This window comes from Lynx rufus, unplaced genomic scaffold (genome assembly GCF_022079265.1).
Source record: "Lynx rufus isolate CCGP_SWC_20201006 ecotype Redwood Valley unplaced genomic scaffold, mLynRuf1.p SCAF_10, whole genome shotgun sequence".
In the NCBI taxonomy this organism is placed as follows: domain Eukaryota; kingdom Metazoa; phylum Chordata; class Mammalia; order Carnivora; family Felidae; genus Lynx; species Lynx rufus.
In genome coordinates, this window is record NW_025814824.1 from 58057370 (window position 1) to 58084054 (window position 26685).

General features: G+C 36.6%; 1 protein-coding gene across 3 annotated transcripts in view; it reads right to left on the reverse strand.

The window, feature by feature from the left end:
* Positions 1-1321: 1321 nt before the first annotated feature.
* The window catches only part of RNF38 (ring finger protein 38), a 131049-nt gene continuing 105685 nt past the window's right edge, over positions 1322-26685 (reverse strand). For all 3 annotated transcript variants that reach the window (XM_047066333.1, XM_047066338.1, XM_047066341.1), the window contains 9 exons: positions 24629-24842; positions 17171-17338; positions 15738-15908; positions 13157-13318; positions 12772-12878; positions 11176-11260; positions 7503-7624; positions 6145-6244; positions 1322-4761 (listed from right to left, as the gene is read on the reverse strand). In XM_047066333.1, coding sequence (XP_046922289.1) covers positions 4699-4761; positions 6145-6244; positions 7503-7624; positions 11176-11260; positions 12772-12878; positions 13157-13318; positions 15738-15908; positions 17171-17338; positions 24629-24842 — 1192 coding nt within the window. In that variant the 3' untranslated portion in view covers positions 1322-4698. The remainder of the gene's footprint in view (positions 4762-6144; positions 6245-7502; positions 7625-11175; positions 11261-12771; positions 12879-13156; positions 13319-15737; positions 15909-17170; positions 17339-24628; positions 24843-26685) is intronic.

Sequence of the window (26685 nt, forward strand, 5' to 3'; positions counted from 1 at the left end):
ATCCAGTGATGTTTAACTGACACATTTAAACACCAGTTTAATAGTGGTTTAGTAGTGTCAAAGCATAGTTAAGAATTTAAGATGTAAAAGATTTGTAAAAGGGGGAAATAAATCGGCAAAGATGAAGTCCTGGTAAGAGTCCACGTTTCACACCTTGTTTAAGGGCCTCTATTGCTCACAGAAAATCTGCTGAGTCCCGAGGCTTCTTCTAGGAGAGCTCTTTCCCATGTAATGACTCAGAACTCAGAGCTGCCATCACCATGGCAGAGGAAAAGAGAGCTGGCTTTTAAATGCCACAGGACCTATGCTTATAAGGCCTTCAGATTTGTATAAAAATTAGTGAGACACTTTATGTTTTCTCATACCAAGTCTTTGAAATCCAGTGTATAAATTTACAGCACATCTCAATTTGGACTCTCCACATTACAAAGGCTCAAACAGCTGCATGGGCTTTCCTGCCTTCACTGCAGGTAAGGAGTCATGAGAGAGCGCACCGGTATTTACTGAGTAGAAAATGCCTCTGCCGTAAGACAGCACCAGCTTTGGGTTTCTTGAGGCATTCAAAGTCCAACACAAACATTCTTTCAAATATGCTGGATACAAGAGAGAAACAATCAGGTCACTTTACTGAATGCCTCTACCAGTTAACTACTGGAGCCGGGCAGAGGGCATCATCCTTCCTTAATTAAGCCAAAGAATGAATGCTTCCTGAAAGAGGGAATGGAAGGAAGTGGGATCTATTATTTCGCCTCAATTTTTTGTATCTTGTGTCTACTTTCCTTCTCAAGTAACACAGTCAGCATGTACACAGAAGTAGATTACTCTTATTTTCTTCCTTTTTAGTGAAAGGAAAGGAATTACACAAACAAGTACGGAAAATGAAAGAGGCTCCTCTTTCCCTATTATGCTGACAAGAAGTTGGATGTAAGCTGTAGCTAATGTGGACAACTTTGCCTGGTTACCTACTGTAATCTTCTTTCCTGCATCTTGTGGTCAACATATAAAGAAAGAAATCTAGTTACCTACTTATGTAGCCCTACTGTTCGGTGAGTTTAGGCCACATGTGTGGCTACGTTCAGCTATCTTCTTGGCTTTTTAGAAGATAGAATTATGTTCTACGTGTTGTAATGCTAGTTGTTTTTGAGTTTCTAAGACGTCTACACAAATGCAGAAACAAAATCTGAATTATAGTCTAAAAATCAGATCTGGCTGCTAGCAGCTCAGCAGCTCCATCTTCCTGCTGGAATCCTGCTACCACCCTCCCTCCAGGCACACACAACCCTACCCCTTCCACAACACAAACATGAACCACAAAAAAATGTTTTAAGTGTACATCATACATTTATTACCAACAACCCTCTCAACTCCAAAATTGGGCACAGGGATTAAAAATAAAAATTCATTGCACTACTTAGTAAAGCATTACTAGTAACTTTCATAAAAAATGTACAAACTTTGTTAAAAATTTATCAAGCCTTCAAATGATTTGGTTACAGATATTTATAATACGTACATTTAAAACTATGTTAACTGATACAATGGAATATGATTTCAGGAAATGACTCAGCAAATGATTCCAAAAAACACCCCTGTAAGCTTTCATAATCTGAAACAAACAGCAAAATGAGGTAACCAAATGTACCAACAGGGGGGAAAATAGCTTTCTAATGAAGGCCTAAAGATATCTGTGAAAAATATTCTCTTTAAGTGAGTTGGTAGATCTCATTCAAAATACTGTAAGAGGCCCAAATTTAAGAATCTTAATAAATCAGTTTCAGAGAGTGTATAAAATCTAAATATGTGTTCACATTTTCCAGATTTTGCTCAAAAAAAAAAAAGAAAAATTCAGGACAGAAAATCCTAATGAGATCTTGATACCTGGAGGCCTTGACTTGTTTTTTGTTTTGTTCTTTTGGGGCGGGGGGGGGGGGGGGGAGTTAAAAAAAATTTCAAGATGATTATTCATGCAAAACAAAACGAAACCCCACAGCAGAGTTAAGATGGTAAAGCCAATATTGTTTTAGGAGAAAAGAGGAAGAAGGCAACAAACCAACATCTGCCTGCTACCTGGCGCATCGCTCAAGGTGGCAACAGCTGGGCACGAATCAACTGTTCCTTCTCTTCTGGTCGCCACACAGGCGGCTCACTGTGGCTGGCGTGAGCTGGTTCAGAGCACATGCACATATGCTCCTAATCCGCACTACCCACTTAATAAGCAAGTCTGTACACATCTCTAAGGGCCCCATGCACAGAAAGACATTCCCAAAGAGAGATCAGTCACAAGAGTGCGACAATCCAGCATTTTACCAAAATAGACCCTGCTGCCTCCTAAGCTGCCAAATGCCTCTCAAAAATTTGCTGGACAAGGGATTGTATGACAAGAATTTATCGTCAGAGGGAGGGGAGAAAAGGCTACTTTTCCTAGTCATTAGTACAATGTGCCTTGTTAATTAGGTATCTATATAAATTAGAAAAAGTGCTTTACTTGCATGCTTCAATAAAATGAATACTGAGTGTAGTAGTGTTAAGTTAGATCTGTACAGATATAAATTTTTTGCAGCTATATAAAAGAGTATGTATAAGATGGGCTTTTGCCATTTTCAACATGATTTTTTTAATTAAAAAAAGATTAAACTATACGTGATTTGTAATGTAGCTGATTATTATGCCAATAATTTTGGTCTTTAACACACTTTTTATTCATCAGGAACAGGTGGGGAATGTCCCAATGAGTTAAAAGTAACGTGCACTTTACTACTGTTGAGATGTATTTCTGATGCACTGACAAATACAGGGGCAAACAAAGTGTGCAAAATCCTATTTGTATGACTAGATAGAGGCAACAGTGTCTGGAAAAGGGCAAAATTGTGCTTCTGTGTGAATTGACTTTACTGAACTCTAAGCTGGGATAAGTTTATGGAGACTTCAAGGGAAGGCAAGTAGCATGGCAGTAACAAGTCGTTAACACTGTCTGAGGAGAAAACTGACACAGAGCCAGCTGAGAGCTGAGTGAGGCTGGCGGAGAGTCCTCACAGTCCTGACTGGGATTATGCAGCTTGTGCTACTGCGAACAAAGCAATGACACCAACTGCAGGAAGAGGCAGACAATGCTGAATACAACAGAAGGAGAGGAATCGAAACATTGCTGGAAAAATGACTTTAAACAATCTAAATGATGCTCAATGAACCTATAAAAAAAAAACAAAACCCACACAGCTATGTATTTCAGATCGACTAAATGAAGGTCAATTCCTGTTTTACAGCATTATTTTTTATACAAAAATCAAATCTTCATTTATACTGCAAGTATTCTGGACCTGTTATGTTAAATTTTTTTCAAACAAAAAAAAAAATTTTTAAAAGCAATAAAACATCAAAGCACATCAGGTCTAAGAATTCAAGCTGTCACAGCACTTGACCCATCCTGGAAATGAGGGTTTCCAGGAGAAGCACTACTAGACAACTTTCAGAATTGGAGGTTGGCAGGTGAATCAATACGAACAGAAATAGAGTTTTCTTAAAATATTTTAGTTGCCTATGAGAGCTTAACAAAGAACATATCAGAAGTCAAGCTGAATTAGTTAACAAATTTTGTTCTGGTGGAAGTAAAGGAGGTGAGACTTCGTGGGACGAGCGGTATTCTTAGAAATATATTACTCAAATATCTTCAGAATAGACTACAAATCTAAACATTAAAAAAAAAAAATCACAGGTGCTTCCTGTAAGAAGCTTACTGGAAATGTAAAGGAAAAAAACAAACCATCAACATTCAAATCACTGATTGAAATGCTAATATTGCTAACTGATGATGTATGATATTGCACCTTCTTTTTGGAAACAGCAAGTTGGAGAGTACAAAATTTTTTCCCACAACAGAATCAAAAAAATCAGGTTCATGGAGTGAGAATCTGTTACACTTTTTTTCTTAAGTGACCCACTCGGGACCACCGACGAAGAGAAGGTGACAGCTGCCTGAAGCAAAGGAAGAAGGCTTTTCTCATTCCATTCACTGGGAGGGAAGGGGATGGAGTATTCGATGCTTATCATTGATGCACCCTTAGCAATCAGTGTGCAACAGCAAACACAAGGGAAAAAACCAGTGTACAGTACTAGTGCTGTTTAAATAACACACCAGATTATACATTGCAGCATAATTAAAACTACACACACATTCTTGGTACATGCTGGTAGATAGGATCTCAGACACACGTTAGCGACCATGCCCTCACACAAGTAGTTGCGTACACTCTCTCTCTCACACAGATACATTTATCACCAACAGTCACACGCTGCATTCATTTCCACTCACAGTTTCTGAAGGCTCTATATAAGGTAGATTGCTATATCATCTGGAGCTACCACTTTTTATAAAAGCACATGCTAAAAGATCACGTCCACTGTAATCTTGCAGCAACACTCGGAATGATCACACAAAAACCAGGGAATGTTAGTGCACACACAAAATTAAGCTAAAGAAAAAGTCTTTGGAGTTCCAATCACACGGTTAGTATAACAATCCCATAATTGTGAAGACTAATTGTAAGCTTTTATAGTTGATTAAGTCACACAGTGCAAAGAAAGGTCCATTGACCCTTTTGGTAAAGGGAGGGCTGGAAGCCACACAGATTAAGTTCAATGGATAGTCCGTATATACATGTGATGAGGAACACCCAAACTAAACTTGTGCTCTTAGGTTGGTCATTCTGAATCCCGATGCACTTCTGAAGCATCAGCTCGGCAAATTGGGCAAGTACGATTTGCCTAAAACATAAAAGAGAAAAAAACTTGTCCGAATTGTGAGTTACACAATGAAATACGTCAAAAGCAATAAACTATTTTTACCTCCCATATAAGTTTTTACATTCTTTATTCCTTTAAAAAGGTACAAAGTAATCATTTAATCTTTCTTAAAAAAAAAATACACCATCAACTCAGACTTAGTAGCTGATGATTTTCCTAATAGGTCTGTTTTATCACACTGACAAGATTACCTATCACCAATTCAGATTTAATAACTAGCTTAAAACTCCATCTCAACAAATGGCACCACCATTTTTCGAGTTGCCGAAGCCAGAAACCTAAGCATTACCTGCTCTACGTTCCACATCCATCATTCATCAAATACTCCCATTTCTACATTTTGACAGTTCTCGAATCAGTCCTCCTCTTTTCATCCAATTGCCAGAACTTGTTCTCTGGCTAGCCCAGGACCCATTATTTCATCTCCCCATTTCTCAGAAAGATCTCTCCCTTTCTGGTCCCCGAACAGTGGCCAGTTGTCTTTCTAAAACACAATCTCAAGCACAGCCGTCCACACTGTTTCTGGGATCAAGTCCACACTCCCTCACACTCATAAGCCGGTCACTCACTAGCCATAGCTTTGAACGGCTCTTCTCTTGCCACTCTCGCTATCAGCCATACGGAATCTGTCATTTTTGGGTCAGTCTCTGTTCCCACATGACAGGGTTTCTTCTTCTGAAAAGTTAAGACCCTTTGCCTTCAGGGTTCGGTTTGGGCTAAACTGGGCACCCTTAATCTGTGCTCACCGAGAAAGACTGATTCTATTTTAACTTCTCTGTCTTCCTCACCAAACTGTAAACTTCTCTAACCCAGTGGTATTATCTCCTAATCAGAATGCTCAAAAAAAAACCCAAACCAAAACCAAAACAAAAAAACAGTTGATCATTTTTAAATTATTTTACTGCATCATATTTTCATTCTACTATTATAAAATATAGAACTTGTGTCCTTTGGGTTTTTCAGATCTACAAAAGAAAAAATGATCAGAATTAAATAAAAAGCACTAGAGGTTTATTTCCCAAGTAAATCTCTGACAAAGGAGCTCCAGTGAGGTCCACCTGTAAACTCTTAAAGAGAAAAATGGCCCGTCAAGTTCAGGCCTTGTCCCCACACACCATGAGAAAGGAAACACTGATGACCAAGGACAGATAACTCATTTTCAAGTTTTGCACAATCACTCCCACATTAATGACTGTAGTTAATTTTTACTGATGTTTTCTCTTCATTCACAGAAATCATTGAAAATTTTGTCCCCTTACCCACCCTCCACAAGCAATGGATTTAAAACTACAGTCAGTAAAAAAGAATTCAGTGTTACTCTCTTCACAGATACCATCACTTTACCTTAAGCCATTTGTCGACACACTTGGCATGGAACTCGTGGTTACAGGGTAAAACTCTAAGTAGCTGCCTTGACTCAAAATCACACATGCATACTACACACCTAAAAAAAGCAAAAAGATCATTTAACCATAAAACCAAGTGGTTTCCTATTTTGTTATGACTACTGAAGCCTAGAACACCATTTACCATCTCACTTTTCAAAATGTCATTTAAATTTTAAGACAAAGTAATCTATCAATACCCCGAAATAATCATAACCTTAAGACATTTAGTAAGAGTGCTTTGCTCTACTGAGAGATCATCACGAAAATTTTATTTTTAAAGTTTATTTTATTTAATTAAACAAATATTTTTAATGTTTACTTATTTTGAGAGAGGGATAAGAGAGCGAGCAGGGGAAGGGTAGAGAGGGAATCCTAAGCAAGCTCCGCGATGTTAGCACGGAGTCCAATGCAAGACTCGAACCCATGAGCCATGAGATCATGACCCAAGCTGAAATGAAGAGTTGGGCGCTTAACTGACTGAGCTACCCAGGCACTCCCAAACTGTACACTTTAAATGTGAATTATATCTCCATAAAGTTGTTATTAAAGATACTATAATAAGCAGAATGTTTAGGTAAAAACCTCAATCTTTACATGTATGAGACTCTTCAATCTTACATAAACTATTCTAGGGGTTGCCTGTGTGGCTCAGTTGGTTAAGCATCTGACTTGAGCTCAGGTCGTGATCTCATGATTTGTGGGTTTGAGCCCCACGTCAGGCTCTGTGCTGACAGCTCAGATTCTGTGTCTCCTCCTCTCTCTCCCTCCCCCGCTCTGTCTCAAAAATAAACATTAAAAAAATAAAGGTGGAGTGCCTGGTGGCTCAGTTGGTTAAGCATCCGACTTTGGCTCCGATCATGATCTCAGGGTTCATGAGTTCAAGCTCCACATCGGGCTTGTGCTGACAGCTCAGAGCCTGGAGCCTGCTTCGGATTCTGTGCATCTTCCTCTCTCTCTGCCCATCCCATTTGCACTCTCTCTCTCAAGAAAAAAAATAAACGTTAAAAAAAATTTTTTTAATAATAAAATAATCAAAAACAATTTCTAGGCAACCTCAAAATACAGAACAGCAGTGTCCAACAAAACTTTCTGAGACAGAAATGTTGAACATCTTCCAACACAGTATCACTAGCTAGTCCAATAAACTTAACTTTAAAATTTTAAACAGCCACACAAGACTAGTGGCTACCATACGGAACAGGCCTAGGGTATGCAAGAGACTATTTATCAAGTTATCTTTGACTTTCAAGTGTTGATTTTATAAAGGTAAAAAAGGAAATTTCACATAGAGTGATGTCGGCAAAATGTACTTACAAAGTCTGCTCTGACTGGTGGTTATTAGGATTGAACCGGTAAGAAGGAAGCTGTTCGATATCTGCTTTAGTCAGTCCTCGAGGCTTAGCCTCTCCCAGTCGCTCTGCCAGGTTTAAGAGGGCCTAGAAAGGGGGCAAAAGGAGTAAAAATTTTAATCTCTAAGTTTTCTATTTCAATAATCGAAAACCCCTACAACAAACAAAAAACCGCAACCCTATCATTAATATGGAAAATTTTCAATACATACACTAGTAGAAAACAGCATAATGAACTTCCACATGCCAATTACCCAGGCTCAACAATTCATGGCTAATTTCACCTAGTACTGTCCACTCCTAAATCCCAGATTATTTTGAAACAAAAGTAAAATATTGTATTTCATTGATAAAATAGTTCTGTGTATATCTTTAAAACAATCTGTCAACTTCAGCCCTTCTGACATTTTGAGCTGGACAAAATTTCATTGGGGGGGGGGGCTGTCCTTGTGTATTGTGGGATATTTGGCAGTAGCCCCCAGCCTCCAGCTGCTGGATGCTAGTAACCGCACACCAATACTGTCTCCAGATGTTGCTAAATACCCTGGGGGCCGGGGTGGAATAAAACTGTCCTCAAGTTGAGACTCACCATTTTCAAAAGTAAAAGAAGTTTTAAAAGAATATAACCACAGTAACATCACACCTAAAAAATTAACAATTCCTTAAATGTTAAACATCTCTCATTGTTTCAATTATTTCCGAAAATACTTTTAAAAATAGTTGTTCAAATCAGGATCCAAATCAATCCATACCTTACCACTGTTTGACAGGTCTCTAGTATCTTTTTTCAGATACTGTTTGTTCTGTTGAACAAACCGGGTCAACGGCTTGTACAAATTCACAGTCTGATTTTTGCTGACTGAACCTACCTACCCGAGATTTGTGTTTTCCTGTCCCCTGTACTTCCTATAAATTGGTGGCTTCAACTATTCCCATTAGGCTCATCATGCCTAGGACCATTAATCCATTAAAGATGGCAAAATGGTAATATTCTATCATTTTCTTTATTTATTAGATGAATTATTTATCAGATGAATTATTATTGAGCAACTGCCCCATATGAAACTGTACTCAGTAGCATAATTTAAATAGAAAAGGGTAGGCCAATGAGTTTTTTTCTTTTATTTTTTGAAGTTATCACTAAGAACTCATGGATTTTAAGACAGTTGTTATGTTTCAATATATGGCTGCTATTACACTTACTGATTTTACAACAGTACCTCATTTCTCCCAGTTTTCATTGGTTCTAATTACTCATTTTGCTTTATTCTACAATTTTCCAGTCTTTCGTATGCTGCTTTCCCCTCTTTTTTAGGCTACCACAAGGTGAAGAGAATGTATAACAATGAAATGATGATGGACAATGAGAGGAATAGAATCAACTTCCCAAAATCTCAATAATTAATGCTGTGATAGTTGAAGCCACAATGCTGTTTTCGGTACAGCTTTATTTGGAGAATTGGGTCATCTAAATAAATTGCTCCTCCTTCACCATGCATGCCCCTAAGTCCCTTTAAAATGTTAGACAGCAAATTGTTAAATTTAATTGATGCTGATTACAATTAGCACATAAAATTTAGAATATAGCTGGTATTAACTGTTTTATACTACAGGACACTTGGGTCAATGAAAACAACTTAAGACAACTATATTCAATAAAGTATGATCATTAAGCCCTTACTGGGTGGAGGCTATGATAATCAAATCTTCAATGAATTTATATGATCTAGCAAGCAAGACACCTGAAGGCAGAACATGACAAGTCTGCATGGTTTTCTTTTTTTTTTTAAGTTTACTTACTTTTTTAGGAGAGAGAGAGAGACGGAGAGGGAGAGACAAAGGGAGGGAGGGAAGGAGAGAGGGAGCGCATGCACACATAAGTGGGGGAAGGGCAGAGAGGGAGAATCCCAAGGAGGTTCCACACTGTCAGTGCAGAGCCCAAGGCGGGACTCAAACTCCTGAACCATGAGATCATGAACTGAGCTGAAGTTGGACACTTAACTGACTGAGCCACCCAGGCGCCCCAGTATGCATGGTTTCGTAAGAACTTTAAGAACAAAAAGGAGGGAGAAACTCATTTGGATCTGGAAATGGACTAGAAATGCCTTTCATAGACGTAGTATTTTTAGCTGGGTCTTAAAAGATGGCTAAGTTTCAAAATGTGGAGGAGGAGGAAAGTTCTTAGGCAGAAGGACAAAGGGAGTAAAGGCATTTAGGCAAGAATGCAAAAGTATTTTTTTATTTGGCACTGGAATACGTTTCTAAACTGGATTTTAGGTCAAAACAAGAAAAGCAAAAAATTCTTGACTGGATTAAAGTATGACTGCAGAAGATCAAACATATTTAACCTAAAATATAGTTTAGAAAGGTAATGCCAAATAAAAATATTTTTCTTACACTGGGATAGTATATCACGGTTTTTTCATTAATGGGTACATGATCATTTAATCAAGAGCTGTCTTTTTTGGCGACATGACTTATGACTTCCTTTTAGTACAGAATGCCTAAAGGACAACTAACTCCTTTGCAGAAAACTAAAGTCATCAGTGTAGAAACAAAACCAGAAAATCTTTACAGCCCCTTTCTCTCTCTAGAAATCTGGAAATGGAGGGGTACCTGGGTGGCTCAGTCAATTAAGCATCTGACTTTGGCTCAGGTCATGATCCCACAGTTCCTGGGTTTGACCCCTGCATCAGATCAGGCTCTCTGCTGTCAACGCGGAGCCTGCTTGGGATTCTCTATACCCCCTACTCCCTCCCTCTCTCTCTCAAAAGTAAATAAAATATTAAAAAAATTAAATGGAAATGAAATCCAAAGGTCAGGGCAGTGTGACTATGTATATAGAAAGAAAATGACACAATACCATTTTGAAAACTATAGAAGAATATACCATCTGGCCTGATTTCTTTCACATGTGTTAAAAACAAAACAAAAACCAAAAAAAAAAAACCAAACTAAAGGTGTTTTAAGATTGTGTGTGTGTGTGTGTGTGTGTGTGTGTATGTGTGTCTTACCTGTCTCTAGCTTCTATTCACAGTGTCCAAATAGAGACTGAGTGAGGATGGAGTGAGAAAGAGAACTAGCAGTATCAAAACAAAGTGACACTGTCGCTCACATTCAACAATACAAAGCTGCCTTCCAAACTGCACCCTAAACTCCCTAAACTCCCTAAACTGCACCTCCTCTTCCTAACCTCCAATAATATGAGACACCTGGGCGGCACCTTCCTCCCGCAATATTCACTTCAGTCACCAACTGTATGTTGTTCCTCAAGAATATCCAGCACTTTCCTACCTCAATCTCACGCATAAAGCAGCCTTCCCATCCTTCAGGAGCCAGGTTAAACAACTGTGCTTCCACAAAATCTTTTCAGAATATCCAATCATAATTCACTGCTTTCTCATGTACATTCTCTCAAAGGAATTATATATAATTCTAATACAGGACCAAAGTCTATCTCATTATCACAGCTGTGTGGTACATGTAGAAATATCCTTAAGGATGCTAACCACTTTTTGATATTTGTATTGTGAAATGTACAACGATTTATCTAATACATGTTTAATTAGATGAATGAGTAAAAAATACTGCTTTTGCGTATAATACTATGCAAACAAACTCACAGTTCACCTACTAACCTCATAATTTTCTACTTCTCCATCTTCCACATCCAATTCAAAGCTGAAAGTTGGGCCCACTGCAGGTGGCACTGGAAGCATTGATCTGCAGTGAAATAATCAAAACTAGCATTGATACACTGGTACATCACTTCAATGAACAGGTGGGAAGAACAAGGCTAATGCTACAGGGATAAAGAACGGTCAGTGTTAATCAGTGGCAATTTTAACGAAATGGACTTTGCTAGCAATAAATAAAAACTGACATTTTAAAAATACCATTCAGAATAGCATAAAAAATATGAAATATTAGGGATTAGTTTAATAAAACATGTACAAGACCTATACAATTAAAAACTAAAAACACTGCTAGGAAAAAATTTTTTTAAATGAACAAATAAAGAAATATACTGTTGAGTGGACTAGAAGATGTCAACTCTCTTCCAAAACTGATTTACAGATTTCATGCAGTCCCTACACCAAAATCCCAGCAAGATATGCTTTAGTAGAAAGCTAGCTGATTTCAAACTTTATATGGATCATTCAAGACTTTAAATCATTTTAAGAACCAAGTTCTGATACTGTCTGATTTTAAGACTTATAATAAAGCTATAATTATCAAAATAGTGTGATATTGGCGCATGGCCCTCTGTACAAAACAACATTTCCTACCCTTCTTAGAAATTAATTATAGGCACAAGACTAAATTCTAGCCAATGGGATGTAGGCAGGAGTACAAGACATGCAACTTCTAGGAAGGAGCCTTGAGAGGTGGGCAGAGAGATCCATTTTCATTTTTACTAGCTGGAGTATAGATGTAATGGCTAGAACTTGAGGAACCATCTTTAATCACATAGAGAAAGCCATAAAATTTTGAAGATGGTAGAACCATTCCTCAGTTATGGGGTAACAAACAATCCCTGAATTGCCTACTTCTGAACTTCATTCCATGAGAGAGAAAAAAAGAACTATCACGTTTAACCCACGGGTGTATGTTACAAATGTAATCCTAACAACATTTCTAAGGCACAGATAACTTTTCTCTCTTCCCTTGAGAAAAGCAGCAGCATCGAAAGCTGGATAATCAAAGGTGACAAGTGATGACAGCTGCGTAAGAGGCAAAAACTGTCAATTTTTCTACCTTTTGATTTGTTAAACCTATTTTCTGGCTCACAAATTTCTTCCTCTCCCACTTCTCCCTTGTCCTTGGCTCTTCTCTTTAGTTCACCTTTAAATGGTCCCCCACCCCAACCACTCAACATTAAATAAAAACTAATATCTGGGGTGCCTGGGTGGCTCAGTTGGTTAAGCGTCCGAGTTCAGCTCAGGTCATGATCTCGCAGTTCATGAGTTCGAGCCCCGTGTCAGGCTCTGCACTGACAGCTTAGATCCTGGAGCCTGCTTCAGATTCTGTGTCTCCCTCTCTCTCTGCCCCTCCCCTGCTCGTGCTCTGTCTCTATCTCTAAAAACATGAATAAACGTTTAAAAAAAAAAACAAACCTAATATCTAACACACCCTAAATTATAAATCACAGAGAAGATATTTATTTCATAAAATAAAGACTCTCAAGGGTGTAAAAATTCAGAATTCATTAAAATGAGAAAAACAGAACTTACAACACATATGGTAGTAAGCTGGGATGATAAGGGGGAGGTGGTATTGGCTGCTGGGATCGATATCTACTACGTCCTGTGAGCCTCCGAGGCATAAACGGAGGATAAGGCTGTAAGGGGAAAATGTTAAAACAATTTAAGATCATTCCACCTTTGCAACTATTTAATCTGTCAAACAGTCTATCTTCTTAAAAAACCGACAAAGTTAAAAAAAAAAAAAACACAACAAAAAAACCCAAAGAAACCAAAATATCTACAAAGTTCTTTACTGTTTAAGTCACATTTCATGTCTTAAATGTTAACACAGACACAACTAGTTTAAAACATAAAAGTTAGGCGCAAGTTATCCAAGCAAGTAATAAATTAATAACAATGAATGAAAACTTACTACTCCAAAGGACACCTCCTGATGCAAAGGATCATGGGTTAGGAACTGCAAGGGAGCTGATGGAGGTAATGTTGGGGGATGGGCCGATGGAGGGTAAGTAAAACCTCCTACTGGAAGATGTTCTCCTAAGAGTTCCACTTCATTTTCTATCCTTTGCAGAGGCTGAGGGAGGAAAAACGCAAACTAATATATTAACATACTTCCAGTATATTAGATACCTGGTGTTTAGAGAGTGTTTTATAATAATAAAAATTAACTTCCCACAAAACACTTTTAAGGCCATTTATTTCTTCATGTTCATATCAATCTAAATTCATACATGTGAACAGACTGTAGTATCTTCCTGTGTTTAATTGGATTTCAATAAGACACTTTCTGAAACACGTCATTAAACATTTCCACTATCCATTCAAAGATATCTTTCTTTTTTTTTTGAAGTAGGCGCCACGCTCAACGTGGGGCTTGAACTCATGACCCTGAGATTAAGAGTCAAGTGCTCTAGCAACTGAGCCAGTCAGGCTCCCCCATACAGTTCTTTTATTATCTAAAACTTCTCCTAAAAAAGAGACAAAAAGGGTAAGTCAATCATATGAAAGTTAAAATTACTTTTTAGTCATATACACTTACCTACTCACAAAATTTTCAGGCACTTAATCTTTAAGAGATGAAATTGAGCATAGTATATATTTATCTATTTTTAAAGTTTGAGAGAGAGAGAAAGAGCATGCACACATGAGTGGGGGAGGGAGGGATAGAATCCCAAGCAGGCTCCACGCTGTCAGCACAGAGCCCTACATGGGGCTTGATCTCACCAACTGTGAGATCATATCCTGAGCTGAAATCAAGAGTCAGCTGCTCAATTGACTGAGCCACCCAGGCGTCCCACATAGGGTATATATTTATAAAGCAAAACCAGGGCTGAAAGGGATAAAATTCAGCAGGCATGATGCTGTATTTCTAATACATCAGACAGATCCTTGTTGTTGTCACTAAACAGCCATGTAACTTTTATATAAATAATGTAACATGAACCTCATTATTTATTATCTACAGAACTGACATGTTCATAGCCTACTTCAAAAGTGTATTATGAACACTGAGACAATGTACAAAATCAAAGCACAGAGCATGTTTTTTTCTTGACAGTAGCTTTACTAAGGTATAATTCACATAGTATAGAAATGACCCTCTAAGGAGTACAATTCAATAGATTTCGGTAGATGCACAAGAGTTGTGTAACCATCACCACTACCTAATTCCAGAGCATTTTCATCCCTGCACCCCCGACCTGTGCCCATCAAGCAGTCCACTACCCAATTTCTCCAGTCCTCCCCAAGCCCTGGACAACTGCCAATCTACCTTCTGTTTCCAAAGTTTGCCTGTTCTGGACATTTCACATGTATGAAATCATGTGTGTCCTTTGTATCTGGCTGTCACTTAGCATAATGTTTTCAAGGCTCATCCATCTTGTACTTAGTATAACAGTACTTCATTCCTGTTTATAGTTAAAAAAATAATCCACTGCATCAGCTGATGAGACATTTGAACTCTTTCCACTTTTTGGCTATTAGGAATAATGCTGCTATGAACATTTATGCTTAAATGTTACTCTGACTTCCTCCTGCAGTTAGGCAGTATCAATACATTATTCAAACATAACTGATTACACTTTAATGTGGGAGCTTATGCATGGTTGAGAGAAATTACAATGGCTGACACTGTGATAACACAACCTAAGTTCTGATTTGGTTATGTGACCGGACCTTTTAAAGGATTCCAAACCCAGGAATAAGTGATGGCTAAATTTTAACTTTGAATTCCCAGGTAATGGAAACTAAGAAACATCTTGGCATCAATCCTGCCCTGATTCTAATAAAAGCTTTTCTTGTAGAAGTAGTTCTAACTTTTTGGATTAGCCAAACTTCTGTCAAAACTGGCTTCTACAATTTTCAGGAGAGCAGCCATTAAGTTCACCTCTACCTGAGACCCAGCATGGTGCATAAATCCTTGGTAAAGGATGGTTAGGTTCTGTAGAATACACTGTCAACCAGAAAAACAGGACTTAAGAAAAAGATTGAGGGTCAGAAAGTTACTTTACTTGCCTAAATAAATAAAATTATTGTGGCAAGTATAAACAATTTTATATTTTCACTTTCTATTTCAGAAATACATAAAAGGGAAAAACAGAACTGAATTTTTCTTCAGATTTACTTCCTGCAGGACTGCCGATATGAGAGAAGAAATTTAAATTATACAAAACACATATAAAAGAACTAGAAGGGCTCCTAGATGGCTCAGTCAGTTAAGCGTCTGACTCAGCTCAGGTCTTGATCTCAGGGTGAATTCAAGCCCCACCCTTTAAGAAAAAAAAAAAAAAAAACAACTAGGAAAATTTAAGAAAGCAAGTTAATTGTAGGTAAATATGCTGGTTATTTTTTTGTAGGTCTGTGAATTCCCTGATTCTTTTAAGAATCTAAATTATAGTTTTTAAATGGTAACAAATTACATCTACTAAATTAATCTGCCTCTTAGGGTCTCTACACATTCTGTGAAAATTAAAGACACAAGCGCAGATACCTACCGATCGTGATTGCTGTGTCTGGAAAGGGACAAACTGGCCCGGTGGCGGCAAATGAGGCGGATGATGGGGAGAAAGGTGAGGAGGATGTAAAAGAAATGGGTCACTAGAAATAAGGGGTGGGAACGCAGCATATGGTACTGGTAAGTGCTGAACTGAACATGCTTGAAGCATCTGTAAAAGATAGTGTTATCTGTTATTAAAAAGTATCAGAATGTATAAAACCAGTGGTAACAATTTTTTAAAAGTCTATACATTGAGATTGAAATATCATTGCCATACCCCCCTCAAAATACCAAAATGTTTTAGTAACCTATATTAACAATGAAACAAGTGTATTTTTGCACCTGTTAGTAAAATACTGGTAATTAGTACTTAATTCTGTATTTTATATAGTTCTGACAAATTAGTCAAAACACCTAATGTCCTATGAAATGGGGTGAAAAGTGTTGCACAGAAGAGGAAGCCCTCTCTACTTGACTGAAGAAGTAGCAGGTATTACTGCTTTCCTTTCCAGGAAGTTCTCCTTTACAATCTTAGAGAAATGTTTTTATTTCTAGAATTTTTATACTTATTAAGAGCCCGATTCACAGTTAAGTGCCTTATGTTATGTCTCTCATAATTTTAGTCTGCTAATTTAGTACACTGACTCCATAATCTATTACTGAGAAACCAAACCTAGCTTGGGATAAATAAGTTAAACTAGTGTTGGTGTTTATGTGTTCCTTTTAATCTCGAATTGAAATAAGGATATTAGGATTATAGTTAGATTCAGCAAAGTGCTTTCCTTTGAAGACCTTAGACAGTCATTTAAATCCTCTGGATTACAGCGAAATAAGGAGGTGAAATAAGGAGGTTGGACTGGAGGTTGGTAGAATAAAGGATAAAACATAAGCTTAAAAGGCAGAAAGAAGTGGGTGTGAATCCCTGTTCTCTCATACTAATTGTCTCTGGGACATTTTTCAATTTCATCACCTAGAAAATGGGGATACCATTTTTACCACAGCAGGCTTCCTCTAGTGTTAAATAAGTAACACCAAGCACTTGAAGTGCCTGTTAGAATCCCGTAAGTGCTGAGACTATTACTGTTGATCAGTAAAGCCTGTGAGACTTTATAACTAACTAGTTCAATATCCTATGTTAGTACCCTCAACTCAACCTTTATCAAGGTTTAATTATAAACAATGTTGATATATGAGGGAACATGCTTTGATTTTCAGGATATTCAAATATGTATAAATTTAATTAATGTAAAAATATATCAAGTTTTAAAGCTGATTTTATTAAACTATTATTATAAGTATACTTTGAGACTTCTTTTGCAATAAAATTACCCTTTACTTGAAAGTGAAAAGCTTTTTACAAAAGGCAGTCTCTTCAATTCTGTTTGCTTACACGACACACTTAGCCATTCTAAAGAGGGGCTGCGGACTTACCGGAGGAGGCACACTACAGACAGGGAGGTGCTGTCCACTGAAAACCACAGAGCATCCTGGGACCTGTTGGGTACTGCAAGCAGGGATGTGCTGGCCTGTGCAGAGTGGAATCCCATGCGGTGCCACTGTTGTTACCGTGTAAGAAACAGGGACAGTGCCCTGATGGAGCTATCAGGAAAGAAAAACAGAACCTTAGAACTTCAGCTATTTGGGTAAAACATCAACTACTAAAAATTTAAATCTGGGCCTTTATTGATTCCCTTTTCAGTTACATAGATTTCCACAATATACTTCTCCAATAGCTTCAACCAGAATATTCTTTGTCATTTTATAGGAAAGCTGTTTCAAGAATAGTATATGAAAACCAGAGAACTGGGATTCAACTCTACCCTCAAAAAGACTTGAAAAGTCCAAGAAAATAATGACTTGCTGTATTAAGTCTTCTTGCCTCCTTTACAGAATAAACTTTTCTAGAGGAAACTTGAAACATGAAAGCTCCTACCTTCTAATATCTAGCCACATCCAATACAAAAAAAATTTTTTATGTAAACCCAACTAGTAAAACAATGTAAAGTAGTATAAAAGAAGTTAAATAATTTCCTTCTCTCTTGGCCAGTCTTATTGCTATCCTACCTGAAGCTCCATAAGCACACAAATATATATACACATGATTATCCACAAATCGATGCCATGTTTATTTTCTTCTCCTTAACAAAAATAAGATATTGCTCTGCAACTTACTTTTTTCAATTAGTATTGTAGAGATCTCTTCAAGGGAGTTAAAGTCAATTCATTGTTTTTGATACTAGCCAGATATTTCAAGTACACTCACTCAATACAGTCCGATCATTAATATACTAATGGGATATTCAAGTTGTTTTCACTCTTTCGCCAACGCAAACACAATTGTAAAAAAAATATCACTGAACATATCCCTACATACTAGTAGTTTCATTTATTTTGGAGGGATTACTGGGTAAAGGGTGAATTTTAAATTTTTTGCAAAAGGCTGAGTAAGCCACAGTCCTAACAGTCTATATAGGGCCCATTTCCCAGCACCTCCACTCAAAGTAGATGTACTTTCATTGCAAGTGTTCTTACCTACCTGAAGAATGAAAAAACAAAAACAGCACTTGCTCTGTAAACTGTATCCTTTACTTGCTGCCCATTTTCTATTAGGTTTTCTGTCACATTCATTTATAGCTTGTTTTTAGAGACACAACTACTGCTTGTCATGTCTAATAAAACTGTTTTCCCAGCATATGTTTTATCTTTTGATAAACCTTTTAATGGTTAAAGTTTATCTTCCATGAATTTATATTTCTTGGACACAAAGTGTAGCTTTTGTAGTTCCCTTTATTGATGAGATTATACATATAAGTTCCGAAATTTTCTGATACCTTTATTTTTTACATTTAATTTATACTCCAACTAAAACCGGTTTTTGTTTATAGTGTGAGGTAAGCGCTAATTTTTTCTTGAAATACTTGTTTCATTTATTAAGATGTCCTTTTTCTCTATAAAGGGAAATGCCATCTTTTTCCATTCAGTAACTTCCCACTTACATTTTGTGCCAAATTTGTGCTGCTTCTGTTATAGTATCTTACTAGAAAAGTTAGTACCTAGAAGACAAATTCTTATTACCATACTTTTTTTATTGGCCATTTTCACACATTTATTCTTATGTAATTTCTATTAATCTGTGTTAAAGGTTATGTTATTTCATAAAGGACACATAATTTTATTTTAAGGCTTTTCATTGGAATATTATGCCACATATTCAATACTATAGTACTGTCCTTCAAGAAATTACTTTCCTTCATAAAGATGTATTACTCTTACAAAATTTATTCCTCAAAGCTCCTTTAAAGTTTATAGGTTTTAATTATATTGTCAATGGTTTTTTTTCTATTTCCATATAAATTGGTTAGCACTATGAGAAAAGTTAGATTTTTATGTATTTTGAAACTAATAATCTGATCCAACTTAATTCCAGAATTTAAAAAATCACTTTCCTATGTATACAATTCTACCTGTTCAATCAAAGATTCAACCTAATTATTTACTTGTCTTTTTGCTTTAGTGATAAAGAACCGTCAAAAATGATGTTCAAAGGCATTCATATCTGATTTTCATGAAAATGTTTACTGAATCTCTTTTTATGTTCTGGTTCATAGCCTTTTCCCTGAAAATACTGCAAATACTTTCTTCCAAGCAGTGACTTGCTTTTTCACTTTTTAAATACTATCTTTGGATACGCAGTTTTTTTATTTTATTTTTTTATTTTTTGAAATATTTTTTTTTTATTTTAATGAAATATACCATGTTGGGGTTTTATTAAGTGGCTATTTATATATCCTGTTTAGGAAATCTTTGCCTACCTTATGAAGGCAATCTCCTTTAACTATTTAGTTTTTTACCTTTCACATTTAGATCTAGAACCCAACTTTATTTTTGCGTATGATACTAAGTAGGAGTCAAGGTTCAAATTGATCTGCACTGTACCCAGTTGTTACCACACCATTACTAAGACCAACCTCCCTTTCCTTCCCTGAATTCCTTTAGCACCTGTGACAAATAAATGTTTAAGTTTATTTCTGACTATATATCAACAGTTCTATGTATGATTAGTACTCTTCCTGTCTTAAGAAAGCCTTCCCTACTTTAAGATCATGAAGCTATTGCTACATTACTTTCTCAAAAGCTTATAGTTTTGCCATTAACATTTACATCTTTATCTACCCAGAAATGATTTTTGTGAATGGCAGGTGATAAAGGATCCAGTTTCATATTTTCATTTGGATACCCAATTGTCCCAGGATCATTTATTAAAAATTCTGTCTTCTTCCAACTCATTTGTTGAAGTCATTTATCATTCAAGTATTCACAAATGTGTGGGTTTATTTCTGGGCTTTATGTTCTACTTCATTAGCCTATTTAGTGTTCTGGCATTAGAATCACCTAAAACAGGTTGCTGGGTCCACACCAGGAGTTTCTGAATCACAACGTCTAAGGTAGTCTGAAAATTTGCATTTCTAACAAACGTGTAGGTGATGTTCTGCCTACCAGATTATCTAGGACATACTTTGAGAATCACTAGACCAGAGTGTCAGTAGGCCAACTATTTCAGAAAGAGCCAGAAAGTGAATATTTTAGGATTGTGGGCATCTTGATCTCTGCACAAAACAGCCATAGATGATAAACAAGCATAGTTGTATTTCAATAAAACTCTACAAAAACAGCCAGCAGTAGTTTGCTTTTCCCCACTCTAGATAATTCCAGGTCCTTTATAAAATGCCATAGAAATTACAGAATCAGCTGCCCAAGGTACACCAAAAACTTACTGGACATTTATTGGACATTACACTATTTTTATCTATTCCATGTCAGTTTTGACAACAAGCAGTTTGTACAAAATTGGATCTTTCAAGCCAAACCTTCAGTATTTAGATAAGTGTTCTTTAAACTGCCCCAACAAAGTTTTATGATCTTCTACATAGAAATCTTAAACATCTTTTGCTAAGACTGTTGCATAACTTCCTTCATACTATTTTGACTTTTCAGTGAAACTTTTTTATTTGAATATTATGGAGAATTTCAAACATGCTCAAAAGTAATGTAATGAACCCCCATATGTAACACTTAGCCTCCAAAACCATTAACCTATCAACTTCCATCAACTTCTCCCTTTCCTGTATTTTGTTGAAGCAAATCCCAAGAATCCATCATTTAATAAATATTTTAGTACGTATTCCTGGAAGACACAATCACAATAGCATTATTAACATCCCTTAGGAAAATAAGGTATATCCCTTAAAAATAAAGTATTCTAGTTCAAAATTCCAATTGTGTCATCAATATCAAAAATTTTAAACACAGTTTTCTTTTTTTGGATCAGAATCCAAAAATGGTTTACATATTGCAGTTAATTAGAAGACCTCTAAGTTTGTAACTGCCACTTGCATCACCCTTCCTCACCTTCAGCACCACAGCTTATTTCTTGAAACAATCTGGGTTGTTTAGCATAAAAATATCTTTTTACAAGTTTTTACTATGTTTGATTCTGGTATAGAAAAATACAACTGATTGTTGACAGTTGTTTTTGTAACCTATCAATCTGTTCAATTCTTAATTCTAATGTTCATCTAAGATGCTCTGCAATTTTTCTATGCATTATCATCATTCCACCTGCAGACAGTGATGGTGTTATTTGTTCTTATTCTTACACCCTTTTTCTTGCCTTCTGTCCTGGTTTAGCTTCCATAATAATACTGGGAACAGAATTCATCTATTTCTATGGACTTACCTATTCTAGACATTTCATATAATTGTGGCCCTTTGTGACTGGTTTACTTAGCATGTTTTCAAGGTTAATCCATGGTGTAGCATGAATTAGTACTTCACCACACATTTAAGTGAATATTTCATTGTATGGATATGCCATATTTTATCTATTCACCAACTGATGGACATAAAGTTACTGATTTCTGTACATATAATCTGTATTTGAGCAATGTATCAAACCCTCTCAAATTAGTATGTGTTTTCCTCTACAATTACACAACTAGGAGAAAAATACAATTATTTCTTTCACTGCTTTACATCCATTACTACATTATCTTATTACATTTGGTAGAACTAATATAACATTAAATAAAAATGGACAGAATAAACACTGCTAGTTGCTGATTCATTGCTGGCCAATTAGGATAAAATTAGGATAATTTCATTTATTATATTTAAGTAATTTCCTTCTTGTCCTATCTTATTAGAGTCTTTACTAAATTTTAACTGACTTTTCAACATCTTCTGATAAAATCACTATCATTTTCTCCTATTATTTGTTGATGTAATATGAATATTTTTTTTTTTTAACATTTATTTATTTTTGAGACAGAGCATGAACGGGGGAGGGTCAGAGAGAGGGAGACACAGAATCCGAAACAGGCTCCAGGCTCTGAGCTGTCAGCACAGAGCCCGACGCGGGGCTCGAACCCACGGACCGTGAGATCATGACCTGAGCCGAAGTCGGCCGCCCAACCGACTGAGCCACCCAGGCGCCCCAATATGAATATTTTCATATTAAGCTATCCTCTTATTTGGAATAAACCTTGTTTATTCATAGGTTATTCTTTTTGATACATTGCTAGATTGTATTTCTAAACATCTACTTAGAAAATCTTTCTGTGGGGGTGCCTGGGTGGCTCAGTCGGTTGAGCATCTGACCTCAGCTCAGGTCATGATCTCGCGGTTCGTGAGTTTGAGCCCCGCATCCAGCTCTGTGCTAACAGCTCAGGGCCTGCTTTGAATTCTGTGTCTCCCTCTGTCTCTGCCCCTCCTCTGCTAGCATTCTCTTTCTCAAAATTAAATAAACATTAAAAAATTTTTTTAAAAAATCTGTGTATTCGAGAGTTTTCTTCTATCGTTCTTTGGGGATAGTTTCTACAGAAACTAAAGATAGCAACCCCCATTTTATTTTTATTATTTTTATTTACTTTATTATCTTTATTTACTCTTGATATTAAAATGATGTGGGTTTCATAAAGTAATCAGAAAACTGGTCTTAAGAAAAGCCTAGAATCATTTGTGTATTATTACATGAGTGTTCCTTAAAGATTAGAAAAATCATCTGTGAAGCCATCTGGTCACTGTACTTCTTCAACGGTAAATCTTTAAGTAGCTTTCACACTTATGTAGTAATTCAAAATTTTCTATTATTGTTGGTTCAATTTTGGAACTTCACATTTTCTGTTGCCCCAGAGTTATATATAGACTTTCATTATAATAGCTAACAACAAAGTTAATTAAGCTAATACCTGAGTACTTATCACTGGTACTAGTTTAAATGATCAAAATAATTCAATTCTTCCAACACCCCTTATAAAATAGTTGTTTTTATTTTACAGTTGAAGAAAATTCTTTTTTTTTTTTTTTAATTTTTTTTTCAACGTTTATTTATTTTTGGGACAGAGAGAGACAGAGCATGAACGGGGGAGGGGCAGAGAGAGAGGGAGACACAGAATCGGAAACAGGCTCCAGGCTCTGAGCCATCAGCCCAGAGCCCGACGCGGGGCTCGAACTCACGGACCGCGAGATCGTGACCTGGCTGAAGTCGGACGCTTAACCGACTGCGCCACCCAGGCGCCCCTACAGTTGAAGAAAATTCTTTGAATGTTTCCTATGTGTATGGATATAGATCTTTTTATCATTCCTACTCCTATTTATGTATTTGTTCTTTTCTCCTTAACCAAGCTCACAAGGTGCTTGTCATTCTTATCAATTTTTCAAAGCACCAGGACTGGGTTTCCTTTGTGCTGCTTCAAAACAGATTTCCATATTATTAATTTTAATTATATTTCCTAGTAATTTATTCTTCTCAATTCTTTTTGGTTTACTCTATTTTCCCCCCTAATTACTCAAGCAATTAGTTCATTTATTTTCAATTTTTAAAACAAATAACGAAGGTTTATAAAATTTTCTCAGAAACAGTTCTAGGCATTATGACTTTGATAGGATTTTTCCTTTAATTTTCCTTAATTATAATCTGCCTCAAATATTTCAGTGTCATTTTTTAAATCAATTTTCAAACTTATAATTTATAGTTGTATCAGATTATGACCACAAAGAATGTGGTCTAGAAAATGTTTTCTTTTTAGAACTTCTTATTGCATGATAAATTTTTTGAACTGTTTCATTAACACAAGGGAAGAACAAGTCTGATAGAAGATGGTGCCTGGGAGATCATATTTTCTTTCAATTTTTTGTTTCCACACTCTAGTGTAGATGAAAAAAAGGGATGCTAATCTGAGTCTCTTTCCTTTGTTTATTTCTCCTGTCTATAAACTTGATTTTTTCCTCATCCTGAAAATTCAGCAACTTTATTAGAATACATCTAGATTTGTGTTTTTTTGACTTCAGAAACTCCACAGAAATACAAACAATTCTGATCTTTACTCACAGGCTCTGAAGACTGGCAAGCCCTCTTCTCAATTAGTCCCTCAGTTCCTGGCAGGAACAAAAGGAAATGAAGCCTTCTACCTGTCATCTCTTTGGAGACCCATGTAAACCTATAAGCCAAGACGCATCCAACTGTCTCTCCTACTAAATTATTCCGGAAGAAACTGGAAGGGAGAGGAAAATAGGCATATGTATTCAAACCACTAGCTGTCTGCTATCTCCTATTAATCCTGTCATCAGTCATTTCAAACCAACTATTACATGAAGCCATTCTGAGCTTTCATAACCTTGCTCATTTTTTAAAGTTCAACTTTCTTTTCAGCTATGTAGAATTTAAATTTCAATCCTTAAGAATGAATCAATGAATCTAAAACAGCTTCAATTTAGGGAAGATCGTTTCCTTTCAGGTAAAATTAAAACAAATGTACAACAAAAACCAACCTCAAATAAACTGCCACCAACTTTTAGCATCTGTATTTCCTGGACATTCTGTTACTATACCTGATCATGTATGTCAACCATTACTGCATTTTGCTGGGGTGGATGAGCAGCAGGGTGTAACAGACGGGGAGATACATTCGGAGGGTGGAAGGCTCGAGGTTCCTCTATTGCTTGCTGCTGTGCATAAGGGAGATGGTGATAGTTTTCATCTTGACTAATGGAATTATGTCGAGACAGACGATCCCTTCTTCCTCTCTGGCGCCTGACAGGAGGACTGTAATATAGCAAATGTCAAAAAAGTCATTATAATATTTACTGTTGTAATCAATCCATGAGGATTCTGTATTGTCTCTCCTCGCAATCCATCAGTAGTTTATGCTAGGGCAAACGCCTGAGCAACTAAATAATTGCTATGGTTCCTCATCAGCTCTAAAAACGTATAAATTTAAACAGAATGTATGTTTTTAAAAAAGTAACAAAACTGGTATTCAGCTCTGCATGTACTTAGAAATCAATAGCCCACTAATGAGTCTTTTGTTTTAATTGTATGAAACTGCCCTTTGTATAGGCAAAAGTAGTCAAATATCAGCAATTTTACAGTTTTGACCCACTATTTTGCTCCCTTTATCTTATAAACATATAATAAATTTTAATTTTCATGTATCTTGCCAGTCAGTATTCCACATGTGCTTAATGGGCACTTCATGTTTGTCTATCTGGCTAAGATATACAGAAAGACATAGTTCCTCAAACTGGTAGTTGCCAGAGGGGAGTGGGGTAGGGGGAGCAAAATGAGTGAACGGCGAGTGAGAGGTAGAGGTTTCTAGTTATGGAATGAACAAGTCATGGAGATGAAAAGTACAGCATAGGGAATATAGTCAATGGTATTGTAATAGTGTTGTATGGTGACAGATGGTAGGGTAGGTACACTTGTGATGAGCAAAGCATAACATATAGACTTGTCAAATCACTGTGTTATATACCTGAAACACTGTGTGTCAACTTTACTTCAATTAAAAAAAAAAGGAATCAAGAAAGTGAAACACAAATTTTATCAAGTTGTTACTGTGAGCAGACTTCCATTTTCTACTTCTCTACAATTCTACAATTTATCTCCACTGCTTTTTATAATGGCTCAGCACCAATGCAATTCAAAAAAGCAGCCTCATTAAAATGTACTCTACATTGGGCAAAAGAGGCCAAACAGCCCCCTTCCAGACCTAGCTGCACACAGCCACCTCAGCAATCTTCACAGATTATCAGGTCACCTCTGTACTTCTAAATCTGTATCTTCTCACCCCCAACTGCCCAATCTTAAAGAGAACAAGGACACTCTTTGGCGACATTAACTCTTCAATAGTACTCTTGATACCACTCCCCAGGTTCTTGTTCCGTTAACTGCTTCCTCTATCTTTATTTTTAGTATGTCTCTTTTTGCAAAGTCTACATATATTTGCTTCAAAATCTACATATTATATATCATTGAATTTAAGATGCCATCCGCCCTAGAACTCACTTTTTAAATGTTCTGAGATAATTTTAGCATAGTTTTTTTGCATACCCTTCACCACCTAGCTTTCCTTCATGCTAGTATCTTCCATAAGCACAGAGAAATTATTAAAATTAAGAAATAAACCTTGGTACTGTACTATTAAACAACAGAGCGCATTTCAGACTTCACCAATTTTTCCACCAATATCCCCACTGTTGAGAATCCAATACAAGATCTCATTATTGCAGATAGTTGTCATAGCTCCTTAATCTTCTTCAATGTGATAGTTCCTGTCTTTCCTTATCTTTCATGACCTTGATACCTCTCTGAAGACATTTACTCTGCAGAATGTCTCTCAACCTGGGTTTGTCTGAGTTTTCTCACGATATATCTGATGTTACATATTACTGGAAAGGATACCACAGAGATGTTCTGCCCATTTCAGTGCACCATATCTAGGGGCACATGACATCGATATGCATCACTGGGACATATGCATGGATCACTGACCATCTGGCTAAACTTGTGTCTGCCAAAACCCTCTACTACAAAACCACCATTCTTCCTTTTGTAATTACCAAATACTTGGGGATGAGTTACTTTGAGAACATGCAAACATTCTGCT